Consider the following 14,496-nt stretch of genomic DNA (forward strand, 5'->3'; position numbering starts at 1 on the left):
CGCCCGATTTTAGTGCGAACCGACCAATCCGTCAAATTTTCTTGAGGTTAGTGGGCACTGAACGATCGCGCATCTCACGATTTTTCGTCCGACATCAGAAAATCGATCGGTCAAGTTAGAAAATTTTTATCGGCCACAGTGAAATGTATCTATTGTCCAATTGTTTGCAGGGCCAAGCAGGCAGCTACCCACAGTTCCCCTGACTTCAACTAGACCATGTTGCTTGAAATGGTCTTATTAGTTAGTTTAGTTAAATCGTACGTTTAAACGAATGTTTCAGGATAAGCTTGGTCTTACGATAATGAAAAGATCTTTTAAAAATCTTAAAATCTATGGCCAGCTTAACTTTTGGTTATGTCTGTTGAAGCAACCAAAGGGGGTCAAATTGTGTATTAAGATTTGCTCCACTTGTTTTATATTCCCCCCTGATTCTGTAAGGAAAAGTATTCTGAGTTTTTTTTTTATTTTACTGACGACATCACTGAGTTTTAACAATAGTTACCGACTGCTGAAACTTTTCCAAGACTTTAGGATTTAACAGTTTCAACTGGTTGGAGCCTTTCTGCCCACATTGTGATACTCCCAACCAGTGGCTTGTGAGCAACATATCGCTCTCCACTTCCATTGATGTTGCTCCCAGTGGCCTCAGACTAAATGGCCATTTTGAAATTCCTGATTAAATTCATGTATTGGCAGCATGAAGACACAGGTTTTCTCCAAAAGAGTCACGTGTAGGCTAGCAGTCCACACGGGGCTACCAATTAGCCAATCAAAGCCCTTATTTGGCATCCCCAAGGAATTTTTTCTTGTTTGTGTGTCTCCCCAACAGTTTTTACAATCAATTTCAGCTCATGGGTAATTAAGGTTGGGGAACCCTGTTCTAGACAGATGAGCAAGAAGCAGCCCCTCATTGTGCTATTGAATACTGTATATTGAGTCCAGTCATCTCAAGTATAGTTTGTTTTGTGCTCAAATGAGGATTTTATTTTGGTCTTCAGTTGGCCCCTTGCATATGGATATAATATGGATAATTACTAGTACAATTTTAAGATCCTTAATTATAATAAAGTCAATGACCCATAATATGCAAATGTAGGTTTTGGAACACAAAGAACTGCAGAAATTCCCATGAATACAGTGCTTTATATGTTTAGAAGCTCTGTATTCATGAGGGGTGGGCATGGAAAAGGCACATAGGCTTCCCCCCTCCTGCCCACTACCCATCCTCTTACTAGTGCGTCATTTAATAGTCAACTTAATATCTTATTAGTTGCTAATGGTTACTGCACCTGGGCAAACGTTGTGCCTTTTGTTACATATGGGGGAAAGGCATTTTAATTCCCATGTGTGGCTTAACTGAAGTCAACAAAATGTAGAAAACTCTTCTCTTTTTGCTTTAATTCCAGTTCCAACGATTACAATGGACAGTCCCACAGGAGATGGTTATATGGATACTGCTCCTAGTCCTGAGCAGACCCTCCCTATGGTCCCGAGAGGCCATCAAGTTACTGAAGTGGCCCCAGCCAAGAAGATAACATTTTATAAGAGTGGAGACCCTCAGTTTGCTGGAGTCAAAATGGCCATCAACCATCGTAGATTTAAAAACTTTAGTGCTCTCATGGATGATCTCTCCCACCGCGTCCCTTTACCATTTGGGGTTAGGACCATAACAACTCCACGTGGGACACACAGTGTTAACAAACTGGAACAGCTGGTAGATGGTGGGAGCTATATATGTTCTGATAAGAAATATGTTCAGCCCATTGCTCCCAGCAAGCCAGGACGCAAGATGGTTGTACAACGGCCTGTTCCCCCAGCCAGTGCCCGAAAACAGAGTAGGCAAGATGAGGATGAATATACTGCAACACACTTGCAACAAGTTCCCAGGCTACGCAAAAAAATCACTCTTGTGAAGAATGGAGACCCAACAGTTAGGCGTTCTATTATCCTAAACAGAACCAATGGGCGAAACTTAAAAACATTCCTCGAGGATGCTTCGGATCTCTTGCAATATACTGTACGGAGAATGTACACTGTAGATGGCAGAAGGGTAAGTTGGTCTATCCTTGAAGAACCTTGGGTTCTTGTTAGTTATAAGTGTCAAGTTGGAAAAAAAAAACCTGGTATCTTTATGGGCCAAATTCACTTTTTTTAAATTTAAAAATGTGTCCCTTTTAGTATAGAGTATAGCTCTACACAAGCAGTTAAACAGGTGGTAAAATAGTGATGTGCAGGCTGGCCATGAAACTTGCGGCTACAATAAAGGAAATGGTGCAACTTGTATGAGCACTACTAGAGTGAAAACAATTTTATACATCAAATATGAAAAGGGAGAGCATACTCACAGTTTGCCTCAGTCCAAGGGCGCGTATACATAAAGTAGAGACCAAAAGATGTGAGTTCCTCCAAAAATTAAATAGACAGTAATAAAAAAAATACAAAAACGTTGATTAGGACATATTAGGACAAGGCCTAACGCGTTTCGTGCCTATACAGGCACTTACTCATAGGCTGAGTAAGTGCCCATATAGGCACGAAACGAGTTAGGCCTTGTCCTAATATGTCCTAATAAACGTTTTTGTATATTTATAATAAACTTTTTTGTATTTTTTTATTACTGTCTATTTAATTTTTGGAGGAACTCACATCTTTTTACTTCATGAAACTTGCGGGACAGGAGGGTCTGGAGTGACTTTTTCAGTGGGTGGCAGATTGGTGGGGTGCCCAGAACCATCTCCTCCTGTGCCATTAATTTGCACCCACCAGTCATCTCTGATGTGCTTCAGAGCCATCTTTGAGTCTCAACCTCATTTCTGCATTTTCTTTATATACTTGAGTAGGTCTGTCTCTTCCAGAAATGTCAGGCTGAAGCTGAGTCTGGGTGGGGAGAGAGTGAGGGTCGGTGCAGGTTCAGAATTTATCGAAGAAAAATACATCCCCTGTTTTTTTACAATACACAAGTTTCATGTGACATAAATGACATCAACAAGCCCCAATTATGACTAATTACATCGTCATTTATCAAAAAAATTAAAGCATATTCATGGGTCTTGGGTATTATACTCATTATTCAATTACAACACTAATTTACACTGGGGTGTTGTTAATGTAATTTGTTTTGCCAATTGCCTAAAAGCATTCCCCTTTACTGTTGGTCTGAACTCATGGGCTGACATTTTTCTTGTAAATATTAAGACATTTAAAGGATAACTAAACCCAAAAATTAATATGGTTAAAAATGGCATATTTTACATACTGAACCTATTTGTACCAGCCTAAAGCTTTAGTGGCATGCTGCCCAGCCGCATACAGAGCCCTCTGGGGTCTAGGAGAGCAAATCTCTCTTCTTCCTGACCCCTCTGTATGATCAACAGATCCCACTTGTGTGCAATCCTGGGGGAGGGCAGGGGACGGTGGAGGATGCCGGTATTTGCATACTGTCCCCCTGTGTGTGTGAGCAATACTGGAGTGGATGCGGGTATGGGGGGTGGGGGTTGATGCTGGCCTTTGGGCTCTCTAAAGTGAAATCTGACTCCGTCACAGGGGGTCACCATCTTGGAAAGTGTCTGTGACACTCACATGCTCAGTGGGCTCTGATTGGCTGTTGAGAAGCTAAGCTTAGGGCTCGTCACTAATTATCCAGCAGAAAATGAGCTTCCCTGGCTGTAATATAAGCTGATGCTACAGGTTTGCTGATTATTCAATTCTGATGCTAATTGCACTGGTTTCTGTGCTGCCATGTAGTAATTATGTGTATTAATTACTAATCAGCCTTATATTGTGACATTTCTATTCTATGTGTACTGTATATTGTGAGTGGCTCCCTAAGCTCAGTAAGTGACAGCAGCACAGAGCATGTGCAGTGAATCAGCAGAAAAGAAGAAGGGGAGCTACTGGGGCATCTTTGGAGACACAGATCTTTACTGCTAAAGGGCTGTGGTTGCCTTGGGCTGGTACAGAAGCACAAAACATCATGTACAACATTTCTACCTACTTCTTTAGTTAGGCTTTAGTTCTCCTTTAACTGACATCATTGCAAAGACAGTCTAGTAGATTTTAGAATTGCGCACTAACAGTCAGCACTATAGGATTTGGCTTCTAACGAAGACAGAGCCATATTCCATGTATGTGATCTGATTGGGAAACTAGACCTTTTGTAGAAGTGCAGAGTGTAAGTAGGCCAATCAGACCGCATAGTGCAGGAGGTCCAAGTAGAGGTTTTTAGAAGACATAGATGAGAGGGAATGCAACTGACTGTTATACACCACATTAAAACCAGCAATCAGCTAGATTACTGGACAAAAAACTGCAGTGCTTGATTATAAAAAGAAATCAAGAAAGAAAAACTGTATACACATCCCTTTATCCCTTTATCATCCTATATACAGTTCTGTAAACATTGAACCATATGCATGTTGGGTCAACATAAACAGACAATCAGGTGTCACATACAGTGCAAAATTATCCAAATACAGATATACTGTACACGGACCTACAAGATCTTTGGCAGAGCAGATTTGGCAACCATGTTTGTCCAGAACCTTTTTAATCTTGAAACGTTGGGCAGTTCTGGGGAGAAGTCAATACAGATTGGTCAGTGTTGTCCTGATTGGCTGACAATATTGCCATGTATGGGCAGACCTTTATTGGCAACATTTATATTTTTGCTAATACATTTTCACAAATGAAGACCTTCTCCTTTAGTAGGGTGGCCTCCTACCAATCAAGTACTCACCCCAAAGGGTCTTTGTACTTTTATACCCCTTTAAGGTGATCCTGGGAAGCCAAAATCAGTATATTTAGGTGGCTTGTGCTGAGCATCATGGTAATTAGTGGAACACAAACTCAGAGGAATGAGGACCTCCACCATTAACTAAAATCCAGAGAATGTGACTGTTCATTGAAATGAATATATGAGTGATCTACAGAGATGATATTATATGATTTTCTTCCTTGGGTTATATTGTGCCTTATAGAGAAGGCTACAGGTTTACACATGAGAACACTCGGAGGGTAGATGATAGGATACTTAAGAGTTGCTTAAGCCCCACGTTATTTCGAAATCTTCTTTCCCATTAACCTATAAGCAGTGTCTTCAGCATTACATGAGCAGCAAGCCCTGCGGATAAGTAGATCCTATTACCAGGAAAATATGGTACATTCCTAGAAATATATACACTTATATTATGGGACAAATTCACCAAGATTCGAAGTTGCGCCAGGCGCAACTTCGCCGCACTTCACCGCACTTCACCGCACTTCACCGCACTTCGCCGCACTTCGCCAGGCGTAGTTTCGCCAGCGCTCCGCAAATTCACTAAAATCCAAAGTTGCGCTCAGAGGTAGCGTAAGGTTGCGAAGTTGCGCTAGCGTTGATTCGCTATGTAAAGCGAAGTTACGCTAAAATTTCAATGGAGGAATACGTATCAGCACTACAAATGCCAAGAAAACCTTCAAATCATCAAATAAAAATTTTATTTTGCCCTACACATGTGCCCACTGTCTAGGTAAGTTGCCATGAGTCAGGAAATGTAGGGGGGAAGGAGGGGAGCCCCAAAAAATTTTTCGATCTTTTTCAGCCTATCACCCATAATGTAGAAAACATGCCAGCGTTTTTTGGGACTTAGAAAAAATGTTGCCTTTTTTTGAAACAATCCCTATCTACTCTATTGCGCTTCGCCAGGTCTGAGGTGGCGAAGGAAGTCTAGCGTAAAAGGTAGCGTTCAGTACACTGCGCAAGTTAGTGAATTTGCGTAGTTACGTCGCTAGCTAAAATTCGCCTGGCGTAAGGGTGCGAAGTAACACTAGCGAAACTACGCCAGCGTTCGTTAGTGAATTTGCGCAGTAACGAAAATGCCAAACGCTAGTGAATTAACGCTAGCGTTCGGCGCTTAGTGAATTTGCCCCATAGGGAGAAGTTTCCAATATTAGGTAGAACAAATAATAATATGATGTGAATACAGAAGCTGCTGAGGGGGGCATATTACACAATCTGACATTTAGTGGGCAAGATGGTTACAATAGCTCAAGACGGGAAGAGTAGGGCAAGAAGGCGACAGTTACACCTTTTAGGACAACCCCCATGCAGCCATTCAGTTATTGCTGAATTATAATTCTTGGTTTTACTGGTATTTACTCTTGGTCTTGGTGTCACCACCATTAATCTGAAGTTAACTTTCACTGGTTTAATGTTACTTGAATAATGAAAGTAAAAACTATGGATTACCAGACCAGGCGAACAATTACCCACGTGTACTAACAGTATATGGTGCAGTTAAGTGTTAGTGGTGGTGATATTTCCAGTTTGTGGTGTAGTTACATGATCATCTATCAGACGATGCTTAACCCTGTAGGAAAGTTTGTCCATCTCCTAAATCATTTACCAAACTGTGGGGCTTGACCCAGCATCGGACTGGGGAACCAGGGGCCCACAGAAGCTTCTGCCTCGGGGCCCGATGCAATCTCCCTCAGCTATAGTCTTCTTCTGGTGTGGACCAGGGAGGTCGATCGGAAGCTGCAGTAGGCTTTGCGCAAGGAGTGGATCTTTGCCCACTAGGGCTGGCGCCCACCAGGTTTTTTCCCGGTGTCCCATCAGCCCAGTCCGACCCTGGCTTGACCCCTTGGGAGGTCTTGGTGGTTCAGTATGAGATTTGTGACAGAATGATTATTTCCTTCTTACTCCAGCAAAATCTATTTTGAAGGTCAGATAGGGTGAGAATTGGTGGTGGTGGGGGGAATTATTTGATATCATAAATTTTTTAAACTGTGGCTAAATGACTTCATGACATGATGGTTTCCTATATGTCTAAACTTGTTGTTCTATAAGGGGAGTCCGACTAAAGGTTGAATCTTCAAGGATAATACAAGGACCATATAAAGGCACAAGGCTGCAGGCTGAGTTATACAGGGAACTCTTGAGTATCACTCATGTATTATAAGGGATAATGTACCCCCTACTGTAAATGATAAGGATATTAGAAGTCACTGAGGGGTTGTTCTGTGACCATATAAAGGCACAAGGCTGCAGGCTGAGTTATACAGGGAACTCTTGAGTATCACTCATGTATTATAAGGGATAATGTACCCCCTACTGTAAATGATAAGGATATTAGAAGTCACTGAGGGATTGTTCTGTGACCATATAAAGGCACAAGGCTGCAGGCTGAGTTATACAGGGAACTCTGAGTATCACTCATGTATTATAAGGGATAATGTACCCCCTACTGTAAATGATAAGGATATTAGAAGTCACTGAGGGGTTGTTCTGTGACCATATAAAGACACAAGGCTGCAGGCTGAGTTATACAGGGAACTCTGAGTATCACTCATGTATTATAAGGGATAATGTACCCCCTACTGTAAATGATAAGGATATTAGAAGTCACTGAGGGGTTATGAGACCATATAAAGACACAAGGCTGCAGGCTGAGTTATACAGGGAACTCTGAGTATCACTCATGTATTATAAGGGATAATGTACCCCTACTGTAAATGATAAGGATATTAGAAGTCACTGAGGGTTGTTCTGTGACCATATAAAGACACAAGGCTGCAGGCTGAGTTATACAGGGAACTCTGAGTATCACTCATGTATTATAAGGGATAATGTACCCCCTACTGTAAATGATAAGGATATTAGAAGTCACTGAGGGGTTATGAGACCATATAAAGACACAAGGCTGCAGGCTGAGTTATACAGGCCAGGAGAGGAGAAGCCTGCTGGTTTATGTAAGGAGGCTCAACAAACTGCACATTACTTAACAGTACTTAAGCTTTTTGCCTTTTAACCTAATAGGACTTGTTTGTTCAGTATTACATGAGTGTTTATCCCTGACACCAAATCTTAAAGGATAAGTAAACCTTTAAAAAGAGTGAATGTAAAATTTATGAGGGGGCTAGTCTAAGCACTTCTGCAATGTACATTCATTATTTATTTTCTTTTAATTCCAAGATATTAGGGGATACATGTACTGTTAATATGAATGAATTTTGTTACAACAGCGCCACCTGCTGGTCATTTTCCCACCAGTCTGACCAGCAAGTAGTCAAGGAAGTTGTCAGGAGAAAGAAAGAGGCTGATGTTCTTCTGCTTAGGAAAGATGTGAGAAAAGTTATCTGAGGTTTCTCATTTTATTCCTAAGCAGAAGAACATCAGCCTCTTTCTTTCTCCTGACAACTTCCTTGACTACTTGCTGGTCAGACTGGTGGGAAAATGACCAGCAGGTGGTGCTGTTGTAACAAAATTCATTCATATTTACAGTACATGTTTCCCTTAATATCTTGGAATTAAAAGAAAATAAATAATGTATGTACATTGCAGAAGTGCTTTGAATAACCCCCTCATCAATTTTACATTCACTTATTTTTAAGGTTTGCTTATCCTTTAAGTCAAGAGATGGATTGGGTTGTAGTTCTATCTCTATGAACAGTAAAGATCCCTCTATGATATGGCTTACTATGAATTATATGGAATTGAAGATAGATTAGTGATTTCTAAATTCTTCTTGAAATATCACTAAATCAGTATTTATATATTTCTATAATCATTGTATTCCCCCAGCATATTCTTAGCATTAATCTTAGTGGTGGAGGTATTAATGGCTGTACTTTTGGTAGAAAGGAGTATGGTTGTCTTCTACCTGGAGCTTCAATAGAATTCGTTGCACTAGAAATAATAAGGATATTCCTGTTACACGGTATTGGTGAAAAAATATCAGTGACATAACTACTGGGAGGACAGGGAGCAAACCTGGATCCACAAACAGCAGGTATGAGCCTCTGAAAGAAAAGCAATTCCTGATGGGCGGGATGTTTCGGAAACTGAGTGATTCTTTGCCATTATCTTCCCTAGTTGAGGTCTTGCTCTTGCCATCAGGTCACTCATACACTTGCTAAAATATTATTAGTCCCATAATTGGACTGTTACAAAATCATATGGCACTAAATTTTCTTCTAGTCAAGAAGGGGTATGTACACTTCTTAGGAAAGAATGTTGTCCTTATCATGCCATTTTCATGAGATTCGAGAATTGGAGAGTCCGTAAAGAAAACATTTTGATTCTTGGTCATTGCTTGGATGGATGGGCGACTTTTGGATTAACATTATAGGTCAATGGCATCTGGGGCTGTTACACAGCACCCCTATAGACATGAATGTACTGACAAGTGCTCTTGTCACCATTTGTAGCCTGGAAATTTGTCAATATTCTTGTTCATCCTAGAATCCTAGAATACATTGAAGTCTAAGTGCTTTGGGCACCTTGTCACTTGTCTCCTTTGCCTCTGCCATTACAGGGAATAATAAGCAGCCACATGTTTGCTTAAATCACTGGCTGATCGCAAAGGCTGGTGGTTTGGGGTTTCCTCACTTTTTTTAGTGCTATTTAGTCTCACAGTTGGTCTCCTTTGGTTCTCCCACTTTGTGAAAAGTATCATCCTCCCCATTGAGGTGCTATCAAACATCCCAATCCAGTGTTGAGTGCCAAAGATGTGTGCTCCCACCATTCTGAGAATGCTAGCTTTAGTCTAGAAAAGGCCCTTGTATAAACATGTATTTATATAACGCCAACATATTGCTATACAATCCCAAGAACCATTTTGTAGCAATACCTGCAGTTGGACTTATGAGGCACCTCAACTAGACATAGATGACTCATACTTACGCTCCATGATTTCTAACCTTATCCAATGTTGAACCATCCATAGAACATATCTGACACCTATGTGTCTCTACACCATGGGTCTTCAACCTGGCAACCTCTCAAATGTGGGACAGCACTGAAAATATTTTTTCCACTTCTTCTGGGCTTTATCCCAGCATAGCTCCATTCCGAGCACAGGCAGTAGAACAGAACCTGCTTATGGGCAATGTTAAATCCACTGTACAGTTCAGCACTTGTCGAATGGGCCTTTAGCTATAGGGGGCACTGCTGTTGCGATGGGAGAAGAGGGCACTATATAGGGGCATAACATTTTAATAACACTTGATAGTTAAATGAGATCTAAATTATAGTTTGGAAACAGATTTATGTGTGGTTTATTATGAGACTCTGCAGATCAGCTCCAGTATCTCAAGATGTTGGGCACTTGACCATCATTGCCCACTATTGAATAGCACTGCTGAAGCGTTCTTGCTGGGAGTTGTGTAACAAACATGCTCTTTAATTGCAGATTGAAAGCATCCAAGCCATGTCACAGGTCCCGAGCATCCTCATCTGTGTTGGACGGGAACCCTTCAAACCCATACATCTGGAAAATGCCAGTAAAAGTGTTGCCGAAAAGCTTCCTGGCCTCCGATCTCATCAGGCGGTTACAAGCGAGAGCATGGACAATAGGAGGAATGGTGAGTTCTCAGTGCACGAATTCTGTGGGGCAATTGCCATAACAGGGGCAATTTTAGAGAAACATCTATTATGCAAACTACTTATTACAGGCCCCGCCTACTTACTCGTGTTTTTAAGGTGTCTTATGGTATAACAAAGTCAAACCACTTGGATATGAGAAGCTACTGGTACTGGTAGTAGTGTGTTCTTCAGCTCAGGTTATCTTACTGTTTACTCTTGACATAAAAATATGCTCTGCAGTTGCAGTGCAAAGGCTCTGTTCTCACGTGGATTGTGTTGCTAAAGCTCAGTACCAGCTTACCCTTTGCATTATGGGGCTGCTGCTATTATCATCTTAAATCTCAGAGATACCGACCTAAAGAAACACGTTAATCGAGGGCACAAAGAGAGACTTAAAATAGGATACAGCAAACATAACAGCAGTATTGGCATTAAAAGGCCATAAGTCCCACTTGTGAACGGGGATTTACACCTAAAGAAAGAATTGCAACTTTAAGGATTTACACCTAAAGAAAGAATTGCAACTTTAAGGAAATTTCTCTGTCTATCCCTTATATTCCTTTTTTTTTTTGACTACTCATTCCATGAAAACATTGTATTGGTAATCAGTTCTCCTCCCGGCAAGACTTCATTTCCCACAAAGCTTTGCATATTCTGCGACGCAAGAAGAAGACGGCATTGTGGGAAATGCAGTCCTGGCTGGAGGAGAGCTGACGTCTGTTGCATCATTTCTGTAGTCAGACAGTCTGAAAAGGGAATAGCAAAGGACAGACAAGTTGCAATTTTCATTCAAAATAACCAGTAATAATAATAGGCAAGGCAAAAGTTGCAACTATGGGTCCAGCACAAGTATTTAGGGTATGGGCTCTTGAGGATTTAAACTCCAGCAGTTGCCCTGGTACCCATAGTAAATCAACCCTACTGTTGAATACCCAGATTCTTATTTTGGGTACTTTATTATTATTAATTTATGATGACTCTGGAGCCACACGTTGCATGCTCAAAATAGTGGTGTAACTTGATATTACTGGGCCCCACAGCAAATTATTTTTCAGGCTCCCAAAACGTCTAAAAGTTGACCTGTTTTACCAATATTTATTGAAACTTTGTATAAATTGGGGCCTCATGGGGCCCCTATATCTCCTGGGTCCCACTGCAGCCGCAGGGTCTACTTCCTCTATAGTTACGCCCCTGGCTCTTAATCATGCCCCTTAGTTCTCATGGAAGAACCACTTGCATTTGGGGTCTTTGCCCCCATGGTGGATTTTGTGGACATGCAGATAGCATACAGCATTGTCCTTAACAGCTGCCATAAGGATAGGATGTAAGTAAATACAGGGTTCCTTTGCACCCTGCAACTGCTCCTGTATGGGTGGCCAGTCCCGGCATCCCAGCTCATCAAAGCCATCATTTCTATGGCACAAGATTACTGAATGATGGCGACTCACTCGTGCATGGAAAGACACTGTCTGATGTGAAACCTGTTTGTTTTCATTGGGATCAACTGAAAGGCATTTACTGCTATTCCCTTTGGGTTTTACCATCCACAGTTAATCCAGGAGTCCATAAAGCAATGGCTGATGCCAGGCAGGTAGAAACTTGTAACATCAAAGATAAATTGCAAGAGATAAACTTAGAAATTACCATTAACCTGCATCACAAGAATTGGAAAGTCTGACTTATACTAAAACAAAGGATGGCTTCCAAGTGGCTGTATAGAATACAAGTTCATATCTCCTAAAAGCATGTTATACACTACGGGGCACATTTACTAAGGGTCGAAGTGAATTCGAAGTGAATTTTCAAATTCAAAAACGTAGAATTTGGAAGTAATTTTTGGTTACTTCGAATAGGCCAAAAATAGACTTCGATTCGAATTGAAAAAAACTTTGAATATTCGACCATTCAAAAATCGAAGTACTGCCTCTTTATAAAACGTAGACTTCGACAGTTCACCAACTTAAACCTGCCGAATTGCTTTCTTAGCCTATGGGGAGCTCCTAGAACCCATAGCCAACATTTGGCTAAGTTTTTAGAAGTCAACGTTTTTTTTTTGAAAATCGTTCAATCGATCTATTAAATCGTTCGAATTGAAGGATTTAATCGATCAAACGTTTTTACTTCGATCGCAAATGGCCATATTCGATCAAAAAAAACTTCAACTTCGAATATCGTACCATTGCAATTCGATGGTCGAATTTTTTCACTTCAAAATTTGACCCTTAGTAAATGTGCCCCTACATGTTCTTTGTATATTTCTATTTATACATATGGGAGCTTTTGTTTCCCTTGGATATGTATGGGGTACAGTTGTCATGGGCGCAACTTTCATTCTGTGTATATTGGACTGTGTTGGACTGGCCCTGTTATAAACTTACCGAGGGGACGACAGGGACGCCTGTCGCCCCCTCGACGGGGACGCCCGTTCCTCTCCGCCGCCGCCGATGCGGCTAGGCCTCAGGCGCCGGCTCCTATGGAGCGCGCGGCGCGCATGCGCAGTAATTAAAGGCGCAGGCGCTGGCGCTGATTCGCCAGCGTCCTGTGGCGCCAAATTCAAATCTTTAAATGGCCAGCAGTCCTTTTTGCCTTGCCCAACGTAGGTTCTGTTTATCGTTCCTGGGTGTGATTATTCTGTGTTTCTTGTTGTGACCTTTGGCTATTCCTGATTACTGTTTGACTTCCGCCTGCCCTGACCCTTTGGCTTGTTCCCGACTACTCTTTGGATTCCGTTTCTGTACTTCGACCCTGTTAGTTGCTGACCCGGCCTGTGACCTCGACCACTCTGCTGTTTACCGATTTTGTACCGCATTCCGATTGGTTTTGACTCGGCCCGTTCCTGGACTTTGTTAACTCTACGTTTAGTTCCCTTGCTCGCCCAGAGTTCTTCCCTCAGTCTCCTCACTATTAAGTCCTGGCGGCATCCGAGTAGCGGAGGGCTCCACCCGACGTGAAAGGCGGCGGTTATAGGCCGAAGCGTGAGCCGAGCCCGGGACATTGGGGTTTACTCTGGGTTGTGGGATACCGAACGTTACATTACGTTGGGCCCATAACTAAGAAGATGGAGCCAGCTGAAGCTACTGCTTCCACCACTCCTTCGGAAGCGATTCTGGCAAATCTTCTACAGAGACTTGGTGAACAGGAGGACAAGCAAGACTACATTGTGCAATGTCTTCACGGTCTTTCTTCCAGACTTGACATGATGCAGCAACAGCCTGTTCCTGGTCCGAGTAATACTACTCCTCAGGCAAGTACTTCTCCACTTGCTGGTAGTACCTTCCATGAGCCCAAGGTTCCTTTCCCCGAGAAGTTTGCTGGGGATCGAAGTAAGTTTTTTACTTTCCAAGAGGCCTGTAAACTGCATTTCAGTTTTTTACCCTATTCCTTCCCTACTGAGGAGTCTAGGGTGAATTTTGTAGTTACGCTGTTACAGGGTGATGCCCAGCTCTGGGCATTTAGTTTGTCTCAAAGGGATCCAGCCCGTCTCTCCTTAGAGGCTTTCTTTAAAGCCATGGCTATTATTTACGATGATCCTGATCGTGCCGCCTCTGCTGACGCTGCCATACGTGCCCTTAAACAAGGCAAACGGCGGGCAGAGGATTATTGTACTGAATTCCGCCGTTGGGCGGTAGAGACGGGCTGGAATGATACGGCTCTTATGAGTCAATTCAGGGTTGGTTTGGCTCCGACTATTAAAGATAGTCTTGTAAATTTTCCCGCACAGTCTTCTCTGGATTCTCTCATGCATCTGGCTATCCAGATTGATCGAAGGCATAGAGAGAGACTCCAGGAAGAGCAGGTTTCCTATGTTACACCTCCTCCCGTAAATGTCTTTAACACCCCTCAAGTCTTTCCTAGATCTTTAGAAGAACCTATGCAGATTGGTTCTACTCGTCTCTCTTCCGAGGAGAGGGTTCGTAGGAGGAATAATGGGTTATGTCTGTATTGTGGGGATAAGGGGCACTTTCGCAACACCTGTCCCAAAAGGCCGGGAAACGACAGAACCTAAGCAGGTCTGGGGAGTCTTGCTTGGGTGATGTCGTTTCTACTCCCCAATCTTCTCAAATTTTAATCCCGGTTCTTTTGAGTTGGGACAGTGGTTGTGTGCAGAGCTCTGCTTTTTTGGATTCTGGGGCAGCGGGTAATTTTTTGGATTT

General features: G+C 42.2%; 1 protein-coding gene across 1 annotated transcript in view; it reads left to right on the plus strand.

The window, feature by feature from the left end:
- The window catches only part of rp1l1.S (retinitis pigmentosa 1 like 1 S homeolog), a 38,445-nt gene that overhangs the window by 12,801 nt on the left and 11,148 nt on the right, over nt 1-14,496 (plus strand). Inside the window, exons 2-3 of the mRNA XM_018266020.2 lie at nt 1,407-2,050; nt 10,170-10,341. Of these exons, the coding sequence (XP_018121509.1) occupies nt 1,421-2,050; nt 10,170-10,341 (802 nt within the window). The 5' untranslated portion in view covers nt 1,407-1,420. The remainder of the gene's footprint in view (nt 1-1,406; nt 2,051-10,169; nt 10,342-14,496) is intronic.

Source organism: Xenopus laevis, chromosome 5S, assembly GCF_017654675.1.
Source record: "Xenopus laevis strain J_2021 chromosome 5S, Xenopus_laevis_v10.1, whole genome shotgun sequence".
Taxonomy (NCBI): domain Eukaryota; kingdom Metazoa; phylum Chordata; class Amphibia; order Anura; family Pipidae; genus Xenopus; species Xenopus laevis.